Source organism: Balaenoptera musculus, chromosome 2, assembly GCF_009873245.2.
Source record: "Balaenoptera musculus isolate JJ_BM4_2016_0621 chromosome 2, mBalMus1.pri.v3, whole genome shotgun sequence".
NCBI lineage: Eukaryota > Metazoa > Chordata > Mammalia > Artiodactyla > Balaenopteridae > Balaenoptera > Balaenoptera musculus.
In genome coordinates this window covers 114,078,805-114,100,187 of record NC_045786.1, presented here as the reverse complement: position 1 = coordinate 114,100,187, position 21,383 = coordinate 114,078,805, and the positions used below count along the sequence as shown (strand labels likewise).

The 21,383-nt window shown below is 37.2% G+C and overlaps 1 protein-coding gene across 4 annotated transcripts in view; it reads left to right on the top strand.

Moving 5' to 3' along the window:
• The window catches only part of SLC25A21 (solute carrier family 25 member 21), a 513,974-nt gene that overhangs the window by 343,001 nt on the left and 149,590 nt on the right, over positions 1 to 21,383 (top strand). For all 4 annotated transcript variants that reach the window (XM_036844061.1, XM_036844060.1, XM_036844059.1 and 1 more), the window contains one exon: positions 19,356 to 19,439. In XM_036844061.1, coding sequence (XP_036699956.1) covers positions 19,356 to 19,439 — 84 coding nt within the window. The remainder of the gene's footprint in view (positions 1 to 19,355; positions 19,440 to 21,383) is intronic.

The window sequence follows — 21,383 nt, the reverse complement described above, 5'->3', positions numbered from 1 at the left end:
ATTATATTGAAATGCGGACAGAGAGAGGGAGTAATTTGTTAATGTCATGTAGGATGAACTGGGTTGGAAAGGGAAGTGTACCCGCTTTATAATAACACAAGTGTTTCCTTACTAATCCCTTGGCAGGTTCATTATCTGTGCAGCCCCGGGCAATGGTTAGCCTATGGTGAAAGTGAAATTTAACCCTCAGCATGAAATTAATCCTCAAAGACTTACGCCTGCTCAGTCTAAAACTAATACATTCTAAGTGATTTTATAATCCCTGACTCTCTATTGGGTAGGTGCTAAATTGTTATCAAGATGTTATAGAGCACGCTAGGAAGTTGATTTTTTGTTTACTTGAGAAAACTGGACAAATCTATAAGAACAAGGAGACTGATTTCCCAGTTCAAAGTTGCAGTTGTAAACCTGACATGGTGGGATGGCTATATTTTAAGCACTAATAGAGTTACCATTTGTTGGTGATCATACTCATGTTTGCTCTGTGTTTTCCCTAATATGTACAGGAATAAAGAATTTAAAAAATAAAAATCACTTGACAAGGAGACTTTCGTTCAGCTTATTGACATTTGACATGGAAAAACTGGGAAACACCGGGAGAATGCCAAATAAGTGTGAATGGTTCCTTGTGGGGTCAGGAAACCTTTAACAAGTGTTTAAGAGTAAAAGGAAGTAAGGCTGTGTCCCTTTTCCTGTTTCACAAGACAGGGCTTTATTCTTAGCCTTTTCGTGTATCTTTCTTTCCAAGGTGTATGTACCGTTAGGGAGAGAGAGGAAGGAAAGATTAAGACTGAGAAGTGGTGGAAGGGAGCCAATATTTACTGAGAAATATACGTACCAAGCATTTTACACACATTGTCTTACTTAATCCTCACTGCAAATGGCAAGGTAGGTATCACTTTTTCAGATAAAGAAACAGAAAGTTTTAAGTTCCCTGCTGAGGTTTGTACAGTGGGTAAGTGACATAGTCAGGATTTGAATACAGGTCTGTATAACTCCAAAGCCTTTTCTATTTCTACTGTATCACAGAACCTAAGAAAAGATCAAAGATTTGGAAAATCAATGAAAAGATCAAAGATTTGGAAAATCAATGAAAAGATCAAAGATTTGGAAAATCAATGAAAAGATCAAAGATTTGGAAAATCAATGAAACCTTGCCTGATTGAAATTCAATCTTTTTCCCCCCAAAATGTGAGAGATCCTTGAAATTTACCTAGTTGCAGTGTAGAATATTAATGTTCCTCTGTGCTAATTTGTGTTTTCTTTTAATGCAACATGATTACTTATTTTTACCATATTTATAGGTTGCTCATAGTTCCATATACTGCATTATTCCAAAATTAGTTCATACCTTCACTCCTAACACTTTAAAAGGTGGTTGTGAGATAAATGCCCAAAAGGCTCAAGGGCATGGGATAAGTGTACCCTAGAATTCACAGAATTCTTTATTCCTAGATATTTCAAAGAAATCGAGGGTCTCCTGAAATTAGGGACTACATCTGACATGCTATTTTAATCCAGGAAATGCACATTTATTAGAAGTCTACTGTTGCTTCATTATCTACCTCCACAATTTTAAATGATTTTTACATAGGGAAGGTGGACTTTTAAAAGAATTACAGCTGTCCCTGTGTGTATCCTTACTTTGCTAAACCCTTATCAAATTAGTGTTCCAGATATTGGTTCTCTCGTGCCTGGCCTATTTTAACATCCTTTCTTGCTGTTGCTTCCTGTTGGTTGACATTGCCTATCACTCTGCTGTGGAAGGAAATTAAATTGGTCTGGCACAATTTTCCCTTCATAGAGCCAAGTTCAGTGGAAGCCAATGCCCTTTCCTGAGTAGACACAAATCAGCTCTTTGATTTACTAATTTACTCCCATTTCAGCTTATTGTTTAGGTACTTACTTCTTTCTGACTCTAAATGTACCTTTTCGTAAACTTCTAGAACATTCCTCCTAAGCTTTCAAAAATCATAAACTTAGTTCTTAGGAAAATGTTATGAGCCCTTTCCGATGTACCCATAACTCCTTTTAAAACTCTCTGCCAGACTCTTTTCTGTGCTGGTTTAACTTCCCACTTACCCAGGAAAACACGTGCTCACTGCCCCAGAACTGTCCTTCCTGGCTTCACAAGTTAACTGCTTCAAATAAGTTTTCTCCATTTAACCCCATATTTTCTCCAATCCATCAACTCAATTTGTATAACCTATCTCCTTTAAGTGTTTATTTATATTCTGTGTGTGTGTATAAAATTTATTTTAATAGTGCTGTATATTTACTTTGAATTCCCTTCTCACTGACTCTGATTTTCAAACTTCCTTGCATCTCACCTTTGTGTTCTTATGGCTGGTATAGTTTGCTATGCACTTTATAGATGGACTGAAAAATTAACTTTGATGGACTTATATGGAAGTTTTACATTTTAGTGAAATTAGTATTTTTTTTCTAATTTTAGGCAAAGCAAAATTATTCAAACTCTGGTAAATGAGTATTTAGTAAAGTTTATAGATTCTGAGAAAATGTTCTTTGTTGTTTAATCACACAAAAAGGGGTGGCATCTGCTTTGTTTTCTGAAATTTGTTTCATCATTGTAGAGTGCCACAAGATGTTCCTTTGAAGTGATGATTTTCTTAAGGGTAGAAACAGTCATTTATAGTATTAAAAAAAAACTTTAAAAGGCATAAAGCTGAAAATAGGCAGTAAAAATTTGTTGTAGATAGATTCTTTTGAGTACCCAAGAATGCCTTCCTGTTGGCATTTGTTTATAACTTTGTTTTTCTAAAATTACTTCCGAACTGTCAGCCTGCAGAAAAGCATGAAAAGTTGTAATAATCACACTTCATATCCATTAAGTTAATACAGAATATTATGGAAAATTGTTTTAACTCTTGAAAATCCCTCTACAACTATAAAAGTGCAAATGAGATTGTCCCTGCTGTTTTAGCCAGGCCTGTGAGCCTCAAAGCAATAGGATATTTATAAGAAAATTCCAGACATAGCAGTGCTGCCATGATCCATATGACCCAAACTTTCCAGTTTTCGTCTCTTGTCCTGCCTGAGGAAAAACAAAGAGGCATAAAATTTAAATTGGAAGATCTCAAATCATTGTTATGACTCGTAATGAAGATAAGTGCATTATTTTATAGAGTCAGTCGGTTGATTTGGAAGAAGAAAGCACTTCTAATTTTCATTATACTCTGGTGATTTTCAAGTCACTGTCTCTCCATAAATAGCTCCAACTTCTCTCCAGCACTGTCCTGAGAAACTGGCTATTTCTGTTTTTGAGTGAGGGATTTGGTTTTCTTTAAGACTATACTGACAATCCCTTAAATTTAAAAGATTCTGTTTAATTTTTTGTCAAACTAGCAAAGACACAGCATGAAAATTTCTTGAGCATATCTATGTATTGATCTTTCTCACATTTTATACTTGGAAAAGACTACACTGGTATCTTCAGCTGGGGCTCAAATAGCTTGAAGGAAAAGTACATTGTGTATTTAAGAATCTTTTCAATGTTTCTAATTTGGTTTGGAATTTAATTCAGTAGATTCCAGTTTGGATTTCTCAGAAAACATTTTTGCCAGCCTTATGGGCACCGTGGCTTCGTTCTAAGGGTTGATGCATCTCATGAAAGATTGTTCGAGAAATACCAAAGAGGCATCTTTAATCAGTTCAAAACTGGCATAATAAAATTATCTTGTGGTGGAAACTCATTTTACTTTAAACCTAGATAAACAACTGAAGTAAGGAGGGGCTATATACAACAAGTAATACTAAGCTTATAAGAGGAGAGTTGAATTTAAAATTCAGGATTTTTTCCTGATTTTATACCTACTGTATGTACTAGAGATGTTCCCCCACGAACTCTGATACTGCTACATATATTTGGGTGCCGCTGTGTGCAAAAGATAAACTAGCATTTTAGCCTTAATTCTTAGCTTTTCAGCCAAAGCTTTCTAATAGAAATATAATGTGAGCCATACATATAATTCAAACTTTGCTATTAGCCACATTTTAAAAAGTAAAAAGTACATTCTTACTACAGTATATCTTATGGGATCCAATGACCATGTTATCAATCTATGACTTTTAAAACCAGATAACCATCTCCCACTTCGAAACCCATCATGAAATTCTAGTAAATCTAAGCTTTCACTTACATCCCAAGTCATGAAATTGATGACGTAGGATACTGAGGAGGGAATGGTCTGGGTTTTCATATGTATGGTGAAGGGCAGTGGTAATATTCCTTAAGAATATATTAACTTGGAAAAATAAGTATCTTGCAATATTAACCTTTTTTCGCCTTATATAAGACATGCAACTTTAAAACTAAGTAGAGTGAAAATACATCTTGTCTCCCATTTTGTCTTCTCCCAGAGGAGGAATGTGAGTGCTTTCTAGTTCCCTATTTCCTGAAATAAGAAAAAGGATACAACTGTTATCACCAAAGTCTTACTAGTATCCTAGGATAAAATATTTAGAGAAAAATAAGCCCTTAAAAGGGAATGTATGGATTCTGTACCTGGATATTCACACAATTTTCATAATGCCTCAGGTTACGTACTTTACTGAAACTACCTGTCCCCCCGCCCCACATGTGAGGCACTTTTCACACTGAATGGAAGCGATGAAATGTTTGGTTTAATAATATTAATAATTTCCCATTCGATTTGGTGCTTGTGTAGCATCTTTTGCTGGGAACTAATGGCAGTAAAAGAACGTGAATGATACCAGAAAAATGTGAAAGAGAAAATTGTGATTCGTTCCTTGGATGCAAATTCTGTATGACATATTCATAGCATAACATATCCAGGTTGTTAACAAAGATTTTTTTTTTTTTTTTGCCCTAAGAAATAACATGGCAATGCATGATTCTGTGGTGATTTCTACTTGTTTCTCCCTTTTAGTTTTTATGAACATTTGCATTTTTAAATGTAAAGACTTAGATTCTAAATGGTGTACTAGGAGTATGCACTATTCACAGTGTACTATCCTATAGAAAGCAATAATGTGTTATCTCAGCAGTGAAGCAATCCACAGGGGAAAAAAATGCAACAACATGTGATGGCAATTGTATAGCTGAAGAGGAGTGAAAAGAAGAAGGCAAGCTGTTACTGGAAGAAATGAAGGTGTACTATTTGGTAGACATGTTTTGAGGTACCTGCAAGTTCCTGCTCTGCAAGTTGCCATCACTCAAAGGCTTTGCTGAAAGGGTGGGCTTGACATCCATGTTTGCACGATAACTCCATTCCCTGGACGTGACTAGGTGAGCCAGGGATAGATAGCTGACTCCCTAGAGAATTTTAATTGTGATGTGATTTTGCAGTGAGAAAACCAACAGGAGACAGAAAGCACTCTCAAATTAGGATAATTTGAAGAGGGTTTATAAATGGAGCAACAAGAGAGAGAATGGAGGAGCCCCACTCACTTCTTTAAAACCTCAGTCTGATACACACTACCAAGTGTAAAATAGATGGCTGGTGGGAAGCAGCCGCATCGCACAGGGAGATCAGCTCGGTGCTTTGTGACCACCTAGAGGGAGGGTGGGAGGGAGATGCAAGAGGGAGGGGATATGGGGATTTATGTGTACGTATAGCTGATTCACTTTGTTATGCAGCAGAAACTAACACACCATTGTAAAGCAATTATACTCCAATAAAGGTGTATAAAAAACAAGCAAAAACAAAGCAAAGAAAAACAACCTCAGTCTGGAAGTAACATACATTACTTTGCTTAGATTCCACGGAAAAGAACTGGTCACATGACCTACACCTGGATGTACAGGGGGCTGGGGATGCACTTACTATCTCTGGCTGTGTAGGTATCTCCCAGCATCAACTTTTCACAAGGAATCACTTCCGCAACAGTCGCTGGTGGATTCCCATGTCCCAGTCCCAGTTCCCAGGAGACCAGGAGACCTCATTACACCTACTTGTCACACATGGTCTCTGTAATAACCACCTCCGCCCCTGATATGACACATGTCACATGGCAGTGCTAGCAACCAAAGCCCTCGGTGAAGCCAACATAAAAAAAGGCATCTGTTTATGCCTTCAGATTTCTAGAATGTTTAAACTGGGGATTTTAAAGAAAATTTTGTTTATCTTATTTGTATATAAAAGTGTGGTATCTTGAATTGTGTACTTGTTTATCCGTATACATGAGAACTTTCAGAAATTGTACAACTTTTTAATTCTCATGATAGTTAGCTGAAACTCAACCTGACACAAGTAATATTAATATATACATACATATATATATATGTATATATGTATGTGTATATATATATATATATATTTGAACCAATCTTCATCGCAGAAAGTTCTCTTGGCATCCTATATTTAAAGTTGTGAGTATACTCACTTCATCATTGAAAATACTCATTTCTCTCCTTGCTTTATTTCAAAAGTTGTCTATATTCAAGGGAATGAATAAAACAGGGAATACCTTCCAACTCTTCTATAAATTACATCAAGATTTCTTTTAATAGACATTTCAAAGTATGGAATTGCAGCTGTCCTGCGATTTCTGCCAGAATTTGACCTAACACACATGAGTAAGAGTGGGCCTAGCAGTACCAAAAGTATTTGTACTGGAAAGTAGAGTGTTTTACAGTGGTTCTTCCCTTTCTTTCTTTCTTTCCTCCCCCCCTCCCTCCCTCCCTGCCTCCCTTCCTTCCTTTCTTTCTTTCCTCCTCCAAAAGGGCTAATGTAGTACCACCAGAGCCAACAGAAAGCCACAGTGATTTGGCCAGATTTCTGAAAATACATACATTTTTCAAAAGAAATTTCCATATTTTCTCAGAGTTTTCAAACTAAACATGCATCTTTGAGAATCTAAATAACAGACACTTACCACTAGTCCATAATGCAGAAGTGGAAATCAAACACAAAAAAACAAGAAGGGCATTTTATTTCAAGAAACAAACAGAAACTAAATCCACAAAATACATAGGGGAACAGAATGAAGAAGGGATCGTTATGGCTGCGGTCAGCTGTGCTATGTGTCCTCATCATCCTCATCATGTTATATTAGTTCTTGTTTGGCTTCCAGGAGCAATAGGACTCCTTATTAAGCCCTCAAAGTGAAGAAATCCCAGAGAGATAGGCACATGGCAGCAGGGCCATCCTCCCACCAGGAGGAGAGACTGTACCTGACTGAGGTGCTCTACCTCACTGTGACCACGGTACCAGGGGAGAGAATACCAAAGGACATTGGAGGCTGCCTGCCCCTTCCTCCTCTCAGGACGACCCATTTTCAAGGAAAGTTCAAACTCAGCCAGAGGCCACTTATCTCAGAAGCTCAGCTCTAGTGCAGAGCTGAGAAACGAAACACATGCAAAAATGGTCTCTGGACAGCCAAATTGCATGGTGTGCTGGGAAGGCTCTGATGTTCATGGACCTGACTCATAGTCTGGCCCCTCCAGTCCCTACTAAGGGTCATGACCAAGCTGGGTTATCTGGTCCTTAGTTCACTGCTGGGTGTAAGTGATGAATTAAAGGTCATGGGAGGAAGGCAGGAGAGAAAAATGGGAGAAGGAGAGAAAAGCAGGGAGAGTGCTTAGGGGCAGACACACTGATGGGCGAGAAATGATAGCTCACTGCCTAGCAAGAAAAGATCGAACAAAACCATGTTGGGAAAACCAAGAACTAGAAAAGCACTATGGGGCCATCAGTGCAGGGACTGGCCTGCCCATGCCTTGCAAGGCCTGATGAGATCACTGTGTAACAGCACAGGAGGGTAGTTCCTAGTCAGAAGGTCCCCACCAACCCCAGGCACTTCAAAAATGCTGTGTCGTGTTCCCTGTGTACTGTTCAAGGAAGCAAGCAAGAATACCACAAATTTGGGAAGACTTGCCTGTCATTAATGTTTTAATGCTACATGTTTGTCTCCTATTAGAATGCAAACTTCTGTAAGAGGGTCAGTGTCTAAGTTAAGCAGAGTCTCACACCCAAGTACCCCATACAGAGTAGGCATTCCATAAATGCTAGTTGGCTTGAATTCTCTGTGAATTTCACTGTTTCAGAACACTTTTGCTCTTTTATACTCAATGGTAACATATTACTTGTGAAGGGAGGGACTAAAACTCCAAATGTTTAAGTCTAATCTTCACGCTTAGAATTCATGATGATTAAATGAATGAGAGTGATTGGAGGAGTTTCATTGGCGACCACCAGAACTCACCCTAGCAAAAGTTTGAAGGAGGGGTTTTAAACTCATGTATTTACTATAGGTTTCTCGCTTGGGTGTCATTTTATATGAATGTCATGTTTAGTCTTTAAGATTTTAGGGAGCCTAGGTTAACCAAGATATCCGATTATCTTAAATTGTAGAACAGGGAGCTATTATTTTAAAAACTAATTGTTTGAAAATGCAAAGTTACATTTATGTGAAAGCTGCTAGTTAGAATTAGATGAGCATTTTATAAAATTAAATGACTTGAACTGTCTTGAAGTGCTTTGTTACCTGCCAAAGTACCCATCTATAATTCAGCCAAAAACATTAGTTGTCTTTTATTAAACATTTGGTTAATTAGTGAAGTATAGAGTCCTATACAAGCTCTGTGGACAAGTTAGGCCTGCTCCTGGGTGGGAATAATTCACGCATCTTTTCTGTTGCCAGGGTTCTAGGTGATTTTTAATTATTTTTAGCATGTTATTTGATGATAATAATGAAACCGTACCCTTCCACTGGGGCTGTCTTGAGTGTGGGTTCATGACATAATGGTATAGTCATCATTAAAAGTATTTAGTTGAGAGAAAGAGCGAGCGAGCAAAAGAATTTACAGAGTTATTAGACGGTGGCCTTGACAATATTCCCCAGGCACACAGTAGGCACTTAAAACACTTGGAATATGGAATAACTAACGCAGATGTAGAGAACGGCTTGAGGGCACGGGGTGGGGGCCGGGTGGGAGGGGAAGCTGGGATGAAGTGAGAGAGTGTCATGGACATATATACACTACCAAATGTAAAATGGATGGCTAGTGGGAAGCAGCCGCATAGCACAGGGTGCTTTGTGACGACCTAAAGGGATGGGATAGGGAGGGTGGGAGAGAGGCTCAAGAGGGAGGGGATATGGGAATATATGTATACATATAGCTGATTCACTTTGTTGTACAGCAGAAACTTAACACAACATTGTAAAGCATTTATACTCCAATAAAGATGTGAAGAAAAAAAAAAACAACCCTTGGAAATAAATCCCACAGAATAGATGCTAGGTAAATACAGAAATGTGGTTTTTTGGTCCAGAATGTATCAATTCAACTGTCTACAATGAGAGGGCTGAAAGGAATCACATGATGTCTTTTGCTCTTCAAAAAACATTGCATCTAAATTCTTTTACCAAAGATGTCCTGCCCACCTTCCCCATGCAGAGATCTCTCTCCATCCATAGTGTATACCCCGACAGGGAGAGATCAAATTAAATGAACACAATTGCCGTTCATTTGGGCGATGTGCAAGTAACATTATTCCCTTTTTAACAAATGAAAAAGCTTGGCTTCAGAATAGTGATTTTACTGGTCCTTCACTGAACTCGAGAGACAAATTTCTAGTACAACTGGGAGACTTCAGGGAAACCTACTCCCTCCAGTCTGCTGCCTTTCTAGCTCCAAGCTGCTACTTTTTCTTTTTTAAGTGATTTTAACCCTACAAATAGAAGGAACTGTTAAACTAAGGGTTACCCTGAGATGAGATGAAAAATGTAAAAATGCAATCTAAGTTAAAAGTGATTTACAAATAAGCAGGATTATTACCATTTTGGGGTCATTTTCAGGTCCTGTCCACCTATGAAATGCTTTTAAAAACTGTGTTCTCATTTGGATCCAATAACTTACCCAAATCTTGGTAACATATGAGGTCAATCTTGGTATAAAAAAATGAACTTCCCTTGAAATTTTCCTCAACTCTGATAAGCATAAGCATGTTTACTTCCTTAATAGCCAAGTTTATTATCTCCATTCTTCAAATTTCTTTCTAGAATAAGCATTTATGCTTATGAATACAGAGAAACCACCCACTCTTTTCATCTTTCTTTCTTTGACATTATTGAAAAGCGTCCTTTCTTATCAGTACTAAATAAAATAGGCACATTTGATCAGTTAAAATAAGATGGATTGTATATATTAGGCCTCCAGAGACTCTATCTTGCCTGACATTCCCCCTCACTGGGACCCAGGCTTATGGTCTCTAGTGCATAATTAATTTCTGTCAAGTGGCTCAGTTCCCAGGGCAAGTAAGATTCGGGTAGATTTGACTGCTTTTGAATCCCCTGTTCTGGAAATCTTTTATGGAGACAAGAAACCAAGAATTTGAGTCTCATCCAGAGCAATGAGCTGAGGTTCAACAGGTACGAATGATGCCATATGGTCCTCTGTCATGAGATAGTAGGTGCTATTGGTGAACGTTAGGGAAAGTTGTGAACCCAAGTTGGTGGGGGCAGGAAGGGGAGGATCAGAGAGAGAAAGAACATAGCTAACTTTTTTTTTAGGGGGGTTAAATTTTGAAAAACTATCATTATTTTGGGAATATGGGAAAACTATGATACTTGTTATGACTGTGGTTATTTTAATATTTGATTGCTGAAGTTGATTTAGCCCTCTCTATTTTCATCACCTTGGTAATGGGTTTTATTTCCAATCTGTGATCCATCCTTCCCTCATTTCCCAAGTATGACTTGGATTCATGCTAATCAACCACTCTAATGGCCAGCCTAGGTTAGTGTACTTGGGAAAATGTAGATGGGTGTATGGGGGTGTAAGGTCATTTGTTGGCATTAAATGTGAATTTTAATTAAATGTAGGCATACATACACACATATGTATTTTCAAAGAGTGGCAGAACTATAATCTGATATTAAGCTTAGTTTTATAATGTGCCTGGTATTTTACAAAGCAAAATGACTGAAACACATGCTAGTCAAGCTTTTGTTTAATTGAGACCAGTTTATGCTTGGAACATTTTAATCATACAGCTCTGTCAATTAACCTGTTTTATTGCTTGTGGTTTAACATTATTAGATTTAGGTTGTTATCTCTAATGATCATTTGTCTCTGACTTGTTAACTAGCATATCGTCATTAAAATAAATTATAGAATTATATTGTCAGTGTACTTAGCTATTATCCCTTAAGTAATATAAACAACTGGAAGAACTTGTGCCAGATGGTAGCATAAACTCTCTTATCATGATTCATTTTACAATGTCAAATTTTACCCAGGTTCTAAATACTAGGAATACTATATGTCTTATAATTGTGTTAAGATGTACAAAACTAGATCTATTTCATCACACTATCCGGGACAAGTAGGTAAATGTTTATTGTAACAAAATTTGTGGTTAGCAAAATGATGAACCATTTACAGGATATTTAAGTGTACTGTTAAAGTGTGAACTGTAAAACGTACAGTCACAGACTATCAGGTTTTAAATCTTCTTGGCTTGTGAAAGGAGACTGCAATTAGATGTGTCTAGGATCACAGGAAATTACCAAAAGTATAATCAGGCTATCTGGGTTGATCTGATAGTTCAGAGAGATAATATTTTTGAGGCTCTGTTCAAAAATGTGTTCGAAATTACATGGCACAGAAGATTTCCCTTGCTTTTGTGGCCTTGCCAAGATGTTATTACCTTATCTGTAGTAATTATCTAGGCTGACTGAGCACTCCAGGTTACATATTTCTTCAAATTATAAACTGTTCTATAATAACATAGAGAAATTTATTGGTCTTCTTTACAACATCATAAACGCTAAGCCAAAGCATAGCCCAGCCCACCTACTCCTAGTAAAGACATTCAGACTTTTAAACAGACAAAGGGCATCTTAATTTTTACCAGGTAAAGGTACCTATTTCTTTTATAAAGAGACTCTCTCCTAGGGAAATGACTGAGCAACAATCAGGAAAAGTATATTTCTTTTCCATGAATTTTCAGAATAATTTGATGAGTAGCCAAATATGTGAGTACAGCTTTTGAACTTCAGTCAGTGATCACTGCTGAGGCAGAGCCAAACTCACGACCCTTGTGGATTTGTTAACATTATTTTAGGGTGTTAATTGATGCCAGGCCTAGACTGTGAACCCAACAAGCAAAGGCAATGCTTAAATTGCAGATAAACTAAATTCCTAGAATCTCTATTTAATACTTGTGTTCTGCCTTATTTTATAATTGATTACTAACATTTCCCTGCCCCCCATCTGTTTGTTCCATTCGTGGTCTATTCATTGTTGGGTCTCCAGAACTCTTAACCTTGCCGCTTGTGCAGATGGGTATCTCAGGAAATGTTGAGACAGAAATCTGCATCTAGAACTGTAAACCACACCCTTCCAACATGATTAAAGGACTCTTGTGCTTATCATGGCTAAGGCAACGTTATGTGGATTTTTGTTATATTTAATCTGGAGTAAAACAAAATACCCATAGCTGAGTTTTTTTTTTTTAATTACCATTCACAATCACGAGGGACTTAAAATTAGAACAAGAAAGCTATGGATATAGAGAAATGTTAGGAGAAAACCTTTCTCCCCTGCACTTGCTAAAGAAAACTGATAGAATCATCTCCCAAATCAGCAGTGTCAACTCCCCATCCGATGCTGTCTTTCTACAAGGATGACAAATGCAAAGTCCCCTTCCCCCTTCAGTTCAGTGGTTAGCCTTTCATGGGAAGGGGGTATTTCTTCTCTTGGGGCAGCCTCAGTATAAGGTGATTTTTCAGAGTACAAGAAAAAAATACGGCTTCCCTGGTGGCTCAGTGGTTGAGAGTCTGCCTGCCAATGCAGGGGACACGGGTTCGAGCCCTGGTCTGGGAAGATCCCACATGCCGCGGAGCAACTAGGCCCGTGAGCCACAACTACTGAGTCTGCGCTTCTGGAGCCTGTGCTCCACAACAAAAGAGGCCGTGATAGTGAGAGGCCCGCGCACCGCGATGAAGAGTGGCCCCCGCTTGCCGCAACGGGAGAAAGCCCTCGCACAGAAACGAAGACCCAAAACACAGCCAAGAAAAAAAAAAAAGAAACAAATATACATGATGGGAATTTTTCTAAAGATGTGCTTTCTAGGGCCTTTTTCCAAAGTTTGTAACATAGGCGTGTACACCTAAATTTCAAAGCCTCAAACGTGTCTTTGCATGTTCAGTGACTTTGCCCATGCTCAACGAACCAGTAAGCAAGCAAAAATACTCTGTAGGAGGAACATCTTATTTCAGTAAGATAGGCTAATTACAATGAATTAAAATCTTTATTTAATCTTCCTACAGTTATCCTTTTAATGTGTTCTGTAATTGCAAACCTTTAGTCTGTTAATCTCTGATTCATTGGTGGGTTTCTTAAGTGTTTATTAAGGAGCACATGTAACATTCTGGTAATTACTAATAATCTTTGTTCATAGCTCATTTACAAAGATCTCTGCAGGGAGTTTCATTAGGCTCATCACCACTTATTGACAGTGTACAATTTTTATTAACGGTCTCCCACCCTTATAAAATATGGAATTTGGAGCTTTACTTTACAAAACACAATGAAATGTCTCTTCGAGAGAAGACACATTTGTTATGGCTAACAAACTCAAATATTAAGTCAGTGTGTCACCGTCCCTTCAAAATCAAAGTGTCCTCTAATGTCTGTGGTGCCATTTTACCACTGAGGAGAAAGGCAAAGAGGGGTTAAATTACAGTTCTCACCAGTTTACACTATTTATCGGTGACAGCACTGGAGCTGAAACTGGTGGTTCCTAGTCAATGTCTCAGTCTCCCAAGTGCCTCACCTCCTTTGACACAAAGGTGTAATTTTTATGTAGCAGTGCATTATGGTAGCATAAAATTCCACTCAGGAAAAAAAGAACCACTTAGGGCTGTCTCTGGTGGGAAAGGTACCCCTGCATCCTCACCCTAAACAAAACCAGACCTTCGTGCCACCTCCTTGAGAGCTGAAATCCCTTTAACAGGGGACAAGTTCCGGAAGACAGCATATCAAATTAAAAGCCACGATAAGGATAAATGATTGGTGTGAATGCTTTTCCGAGAGCAGGGTTGAGTAGGGGAAGGTGAGAGAGAGCATGAGAATACTCTTGGACTGGAAAATGATCTGGAGATGATGCTAGAAATAAAACCCACCTATCTCACTGCTTTGCTTAAGATTGGTGGCAATGCCAAAGGGATGGGTTAGGATGACTTTTGCCCCCATTCCCAAATCCCCATCAGTTCTCAACCCTAAAGCACCGCAAATAATCATATGATCTAACTAAAAAGCAGAGCATGTGCTATGCAAATATAGCTTCAGGACAAATCTTATCCCCTACCCCAATCTGACTCTTTGCAACTCAATTGCTGCCCTTCATATCAATATATAGATTACATATACATATACATGTATATATACATATATATATGTGCATGCGTGTGTGTGTGTTTGTGTGCCCTAAAGCCTCCACTTCCCAGTATAGACTCCATCAGCCAACAGTAGATGAAGATGATAGATGTAAAATTTCCTTTGGAAAATAAAGGCATTGCATAAATGTGAGACTTAGGAATTTTCAAACAGCCTCATTCTACAGCTTTTGAGGCAGTAATAAAGTCATTGTATTTCTCAACACGTATCATTCTTATGATATCTTAGGAAGTGCGCAGACGAGCTGAATGCCTAAAGTGACATTTCTAACAGTGCTAAGAATCAACAACAGACTTTGGTATCACTGACTAAGCACACAATTAAGTCGGAGGAAATAGTGCAGTAATGGTTCTCGACCAGTTTAAAGAAAAATATTTTAGTGAGTGAGAACATTCTTTTGCTTTTAAAAATATGTTTGTACATTTGCTCACGAACACTGAGCAGCTCTTCCTTGCCCTGCCGTAACCGCAATAACTTGCTTCATATTTATGGTGTGGTGGATGGTAGGGCTGTTCCCTCCCAATTTGAAGCGTGTGCAGTACCAGGCTCCCTAGCTCCATGGCAGATGGGACCACTGGCTGCTGGGCAATGGAGCGTAGGGTTTGAGCCACACTCCTTTCCCTGTGTTTCTTTCTGACCTGATATTAGGCACTGAATATTTCTTAAGTATTACTCCATTGTCCAATTTGCCCATTTGGCAGCAAGTTTTCATTCTAATAAAAGAAGTTCCTCAGATGGAGATTCCAGATGTGGCTAAACTGCTTTTATTAGGACAATGGGAAAGTCCAATCTTTTCTTCTAGATATCTTGATTGTATTTAGAGTAGTGTGGCTTTGCCTTTGTAATTTTACAAAGAGTTCTATTACGTAACTGGAAAATTGTCTCCTCGAGCATAGAGAGAATTTGTTAGCACAGAACGCAGCTTGGAAAATGCTGATGTAAAGCCTCAATTCGAGGGAAACCTTTTAAGTTGCTGAAATGTAATGGAGACGAAGAAGGAAATTGCTGTTTTACATGATTGACCAAAATGCACTGTAATTATATCAACTTGAAACAGATTCCTTAGAAGAACTGATAACTCTGTGATCAGAATAAGTCATGTGTAGTGGAACTAAATACAGCATGGACTTTCTCTGCAGAGTGCAGACATGCCGTAAGTGAGATGTGCAGTAGAAGAGACAGCTGTGCTTGCCTTAGCCTGTTTAATGGGACCTCTAGCTGCTTTAGGATAGTAAGGAATGGTGGGAGGCTTTACAGAGGAATTAGTATGTACCATGCCTGCCCATCCTTTTGCATTGCTCTGCAACACAGCTTGTGGACTCTCCTCGTGTGATGCTACTTGATGTTGCCGCTCCTGTTTGTAATGAACACAGCATCACTCATCAGACAGTCAGCTTCTAAATGGAACACTCCTCAAAGATTCCACTGACTGTCCTTGCTGCCTGTTTTAAAGTGGGAGGGTAAAGTTTAATCACAGATATTTAGCCCAAATATATCCTTCCCGTTTTCCCTCTTCCCTCTAATGTCACTGCATAGTATTGATACTATTTTCTGTCAGCCATAGATAAGATCATCTCCAGTAAAAGTAATACTAGTGTTTATTCAGTGCCAGTAAAACTCATTGGCTGACATGTGATACTCTGAAATACTATTCCTAAACATTATTCCTTGCATATGGTAATCATCTATTTGTACATCTCCTTCACATAACTATAAGTTTCTAAAGGGCAGGATTATATCTTATTTCTTCATAATGCCCCAATTAGTGGAGTACCTAATACATAGTAAGTATTCAAGAACTCATTAACTGAGAATAGTGGATTGGAAATATTATCTGTTGGATTCTGAAAAAAGAAAGAAATTGCAACTAATGAGTGAAGTGCCTAGACTTCCAATAGCCAAGTTAGATAACTAGTTAATTAAGAAGTAATTGTACTCTGTATTCATTTTTGTGTAAGCTGACAGAGGACCCACCTTGGTATTACTGAAACATGCAGACATCATAGACAAAGCTGATATCTCTAACCCCATCAATAAAAGAGGAGCTAAGGTCAATTTTCTTGCCATTAGGATTCACTTGCTTTGGTCCCTCTCGTGACTCACAGTTCCTTCTAGGACCGGGTCACATGACTGTGAGATGGCCACAGAGTTAGCTGAAATGCTCCGCTGAGGAAAAGGCCAAACGCTCTATATCGGTCATTGACTTTATCTCATAAACACCCTCCTCTAACCCGCTCAGGTCTCCATCCACCCTGAGCAGCTGAATGCCACCAGCAGGGTGCTGTAACATCCATCCTGAACGAAACACGGGAGGTTGTCATGGTGGGAGATCTTTTCTTTCACTTCTATTAAAAGGACATCTTTCCCTCTCTCAATTCCCCACCTGAAATGCTTTCTCCTGGCTTACTCTTTTTGCCTCTCTGAATCCTATAGGACCAGCTTAAGTCCCTTCTCCTTCCTGAGATCCTTCCTGATCCTCTGCAGAAAACAGTAATTGCTCCCTCTGATGAACACCTGGGCAACTTGTGCTGATGCTACTTGACATTTTGGATATTTTCCCTTTTATTGTAAAAATTTTTTTCTCATTTATTTACTGTGTTTCTTGAGAGTGGGGATAATGCCCTGGGTTTTTGTAAAACCTATAGCATCTTATTTCATATGGCAAATATTTTAAAAATACTTGGTAATTTGGGAGAAAAGTATCCAGAAAGGAATTTGACAGAGGGAAATGAACTTAATGAAAATTATTACAGTTATTATGAGAAAAATCTATAAGCATGTAATGTTTTTATAATATATAAAACTATTTTAAGTTATTCTCTTGAACGTTAGACATAAGAAATTTTTCATACTCAACAATGAATGTAGGTTACAAATATGCAAATGCAGAGATGGAGATTCTTTTTTGAATTAGAATCAAAGTCGTATTTTGGAAATCACTCTCTATGTTCCAAAATTATTTGTTGTATAAACTTACATGTAGTTATTCCATTGTACTGTTTTGTGTTTGGCATTATTAATTCATTTGTATCCCAAGTCCCAGATCATCTCATCTACATACAGTAGTCCAGAAATACCAAACCTACCTGGTCCACCTACCTGACCATCAAATCATGTTCTCGATTCTAGACAGAACTGCTTACTGAGTCTTCTAGGCCAGTGGTTATATACACACCAAATGCACCTCTGGATCCAGAACAGTTTAAATGAGTTAGTTGTAAAGCTTCATGATCTTCTGATAAGCTCCATGCAATTTAAATTTTAGGGATATAGTTCCTGCCTAGAAACTAACCTCCTAAAAATGATCATGCCAATAGAGATGTAAGTTTGACAAGCAAAAACATTATGAATATTTATGACATTTTAAACATTGGCAATAGTAAGTCTAGGGCAGTGGAATATTACTTGCTGGGTTGATGAGGATCAAGAGAGGATCATGTTGAATGTATCATTAAAAAAACCCATTGATTTAAAGAGAAAAGTGATCACCCAGCAAGCTCACCTCTTTTACTACATTTCTGTTTCCTCCATTCATATTCTGGCATCATTATCTTCACCCAGACTATCATAATTGCCTTCATCATTATTCTGCCCCCCATACTCCCATTCTAATCCACCCAATCAGACAATAAATATTTTATTAGGAATTTGTATATTTCAAGTACTCTACTGGAAGAATCAACTCCTTCATCTCAGGACGGCTACTCTCCTGCACAATCACGTTCAGCAACTCTCCACTTTACAAAGTCAAATGTAATCCAGCCTCACTTTCCAGTCTTATAGTCTACTTATTCTGTTCATATGCCCAATCACTTCAATCAAAGCAAAATATTCATGCTTCTCTGTGATATATGTGTTAGTTTTCAGCATAATTCCCTGGGGCCTAGAACTATAAAATAAATCATTCTCAGAATTAGAAGTTATGTTCATGTCATAAATCTAACAATCTGAGAAAAGCATCTTAGAGTAGACAATATTAGAGGTGTTTCCGAGAATTTCTATTTTAAAAGGCTTGCTAAGACTGTGGAGGGAAGTACAGAAGGAAGAAGGAGCTTAACTTAGAATTGGGACAAGAAGGTTAAACCCAAGGAGTAGGCAGCCTAAAGAAAACCGAAAATGGAGAACTGGGGTGTAGGGAAATGACAGTACTTGCCATAGATCTCATTAGAAACAAACCCCAGGGTGAGATACAAAATACATAAGACCCTCATACTGGGAACTTCCACATTTTGAAGGTTAGAGTTCTGAGATGCATGATCATACCAAAAAAGAAGAGGAAAAAAAAAGAATTTGGCTTTCCAAAATGGGATACATTTTTATTGTGCGCAAACTACATGCAGAGCACTGTGCTTCTGTGAAGGTCCAGGTAACCTGAACTACCCCTAGTGACCAACTCTGCTCCATCATGAAGTACTGATAATAAATTGTATCACGGTACGACCCGAATTCTTGCTCTAAACGCAGGATCCTGTCTGCCAGAATGAATTCCAAATTCATAATCAGGATCAAAGTTAGGCCATATTAGCTGCTCTGTATTTTTAAACTTTGTATTAAATTACCATCAAAGAGCACTAATTAAGATAAGAAATAGAGCTACTTATTTGTTTCATATGCATCTTCAGATTTCTGAATTATGCATTAAAACAATCTATGACATCTGTGTGTGCTTTTCGCAAAAGAAAAAAAGCATAAATGCCTCAGGGTGCATCTGCCTAGCTAAGAAACAGATGAAAAAAACTCTTTCTGCAGTTCTATTAAAGTACAGAGAAATATCATAATTTTAAAGGCTACAAAAATAAGGTAAAGATTATACAAGACAAATAAATCAGTAAAATCTGTAGCAAAACCCAGAATATTTTAGATTAATCTGAAAAGGCTGAGTCTCCTAAGACTTTGAAAAATGAGAAAAGCCATTTGGCAAAATCCTTAACTTGGATTTTTTTTGTTTGTTTGATTTTGTTTCTAGGTTCCAGATTCAGAGATGTGCAACTGATCCAAACAGTTACAAAAGCTTAGGAGACAGCTTTCGAATGATTTTCCGCACAGAAGGGTATGTATGGTTCTTTATATATAGTCTCTATGTTGATGTGGGCATTTTAATATATTACTACATAACATGTTTTCTCATTTTGAATGATTTCTTTTCCTAGTCTTAGTAGGGAAAAATATTTAAAAGGGTGTCTTCCTATTTTTGTGTGTGTTTTCCCTGATAATACGGTTGAAAATTAAATATGTATATGATAGAAACTACCACAAAAAGGATGTTAATAATATCCTTTATTAATAATAGTTCGATGACTAGAGGAGAATTTTTATTTTGTGCTATTGAGGCTTTTTAAAGTTCTTATAACTGGGGATATCTAAATGTGATAGTTCTTTATTTTGATTCTTAAATATAGCGCCCAAATGTGTTCCTTGTTTGCATTCTGGTTTATGAATATTCAGTCAAAACATATCTTTATCAAAAATTGATGTGTCAAGTTCATCATCCTATCTATTAGATGATCAGATAAATGGAATATTTTTGTTACATAAACTAAAATTGTCTTCGACATATAGATTCAGTTAAAGCCTCTATCGAGCATAATTTTCCAAAGGATATTAGATGTGCTTTTTGAAGTTGTTTTCATAAGAGAATTGGTTGAAAAGAATAATTATACCGAAAAGATAACAGTAATAATAACAACTAGTACATGTTTAGCCTCTACTATGTACTAGGAATTCTCCATATAACTCTTTGAGGTAGGTTCTGTTAGGATCCGTTCCAGTTGGACAGATGAAGAAACCAAGACTCAGAAAAGTTAGTAATTTTCACGTATCTGGTAAACCTTGAAGCTGGGACTCAAATCCAGTGAGCTTGACCCCAAAGCCCATGCTCCTAACCTCTGTAGTTCACTACCTCTCTTAACAGATTATACTGGGGCTACTATTTTGCTAATTAAACATATGTCATTGATGTCGTTCCATGCCAATAGATTCTTTTTAACAACAGCATAGTAATTTATTTATCTACATACTACAGTTTATTAAATTAATCCCTTTGGTGGCCCATTAGGTTGTTTCCATATTTTCACTATTATAAACAATAGTACAGTATGTATTCTCATACTATTTTTTCACATTTATGTGTGTATGTATATATATATTTTTTTTTTTTTCTATTTTTTAAAGTTGCTAGCAATGGACTTATAAGATCAAATGATATGCACATTTTATGTCATAGATGTTGCCAAATTATCTTCCAAAAAGTATGTACTGACTTTTATATCCTTAGTATTTGAGAGTTCTCACTTCTCCACACCCTCTCAAACACTGGACATTATCAATCATTATTTGTTATATCTGTCACTCACATGCATCTCCTGTTTATAATCTAATAGGTGAAAAATAAAAGTGTCTTAATAGTATTCCTTTGATTGTAACTGGGGTTGAGCATACTTTTATATCATTAGGTATTGTTTCTTTCATGAATTGCTTATTTGTGTCTCTCGCCCATTTCTCTTAGGTTAGATTTTTTTATTAATTTGTAGGAGTTTTGTATATATTATAGGTACTAATCCTTTAACTATTACATAAATTACAAATATTTTCCCCAACTTGTCAGTTGTCTTACAACTATAGTGTCTTACACCTTTCAGAAGTTTGTGATTTTTGAAGATTGTGATTTTGTGATTATATCTATCTTTTCCTTTGTGATATCTGACCTTGATGGCACATTAAAAAAGAAGGACATCCTCTAACCCCAAGATTATAAACATTTACATTTGAATCTTTAATCCATCTGTGATTTCTTTTTTTAATGTGCAGTATGGCATATAGGAATTAAATTTTATTTTCAAATGGTTATTCAGTTGTCCAAACACCACTGGTCGAAAAATCCATTCCTTACTCACTAATTGGAAATGCTAGCTTTTTTGTATATTAAACTTCCACATATATATCAGCTAAATTTTCTATTCTGTTTCTCTATTTCCTTTTCTGTTTCATTAATTTA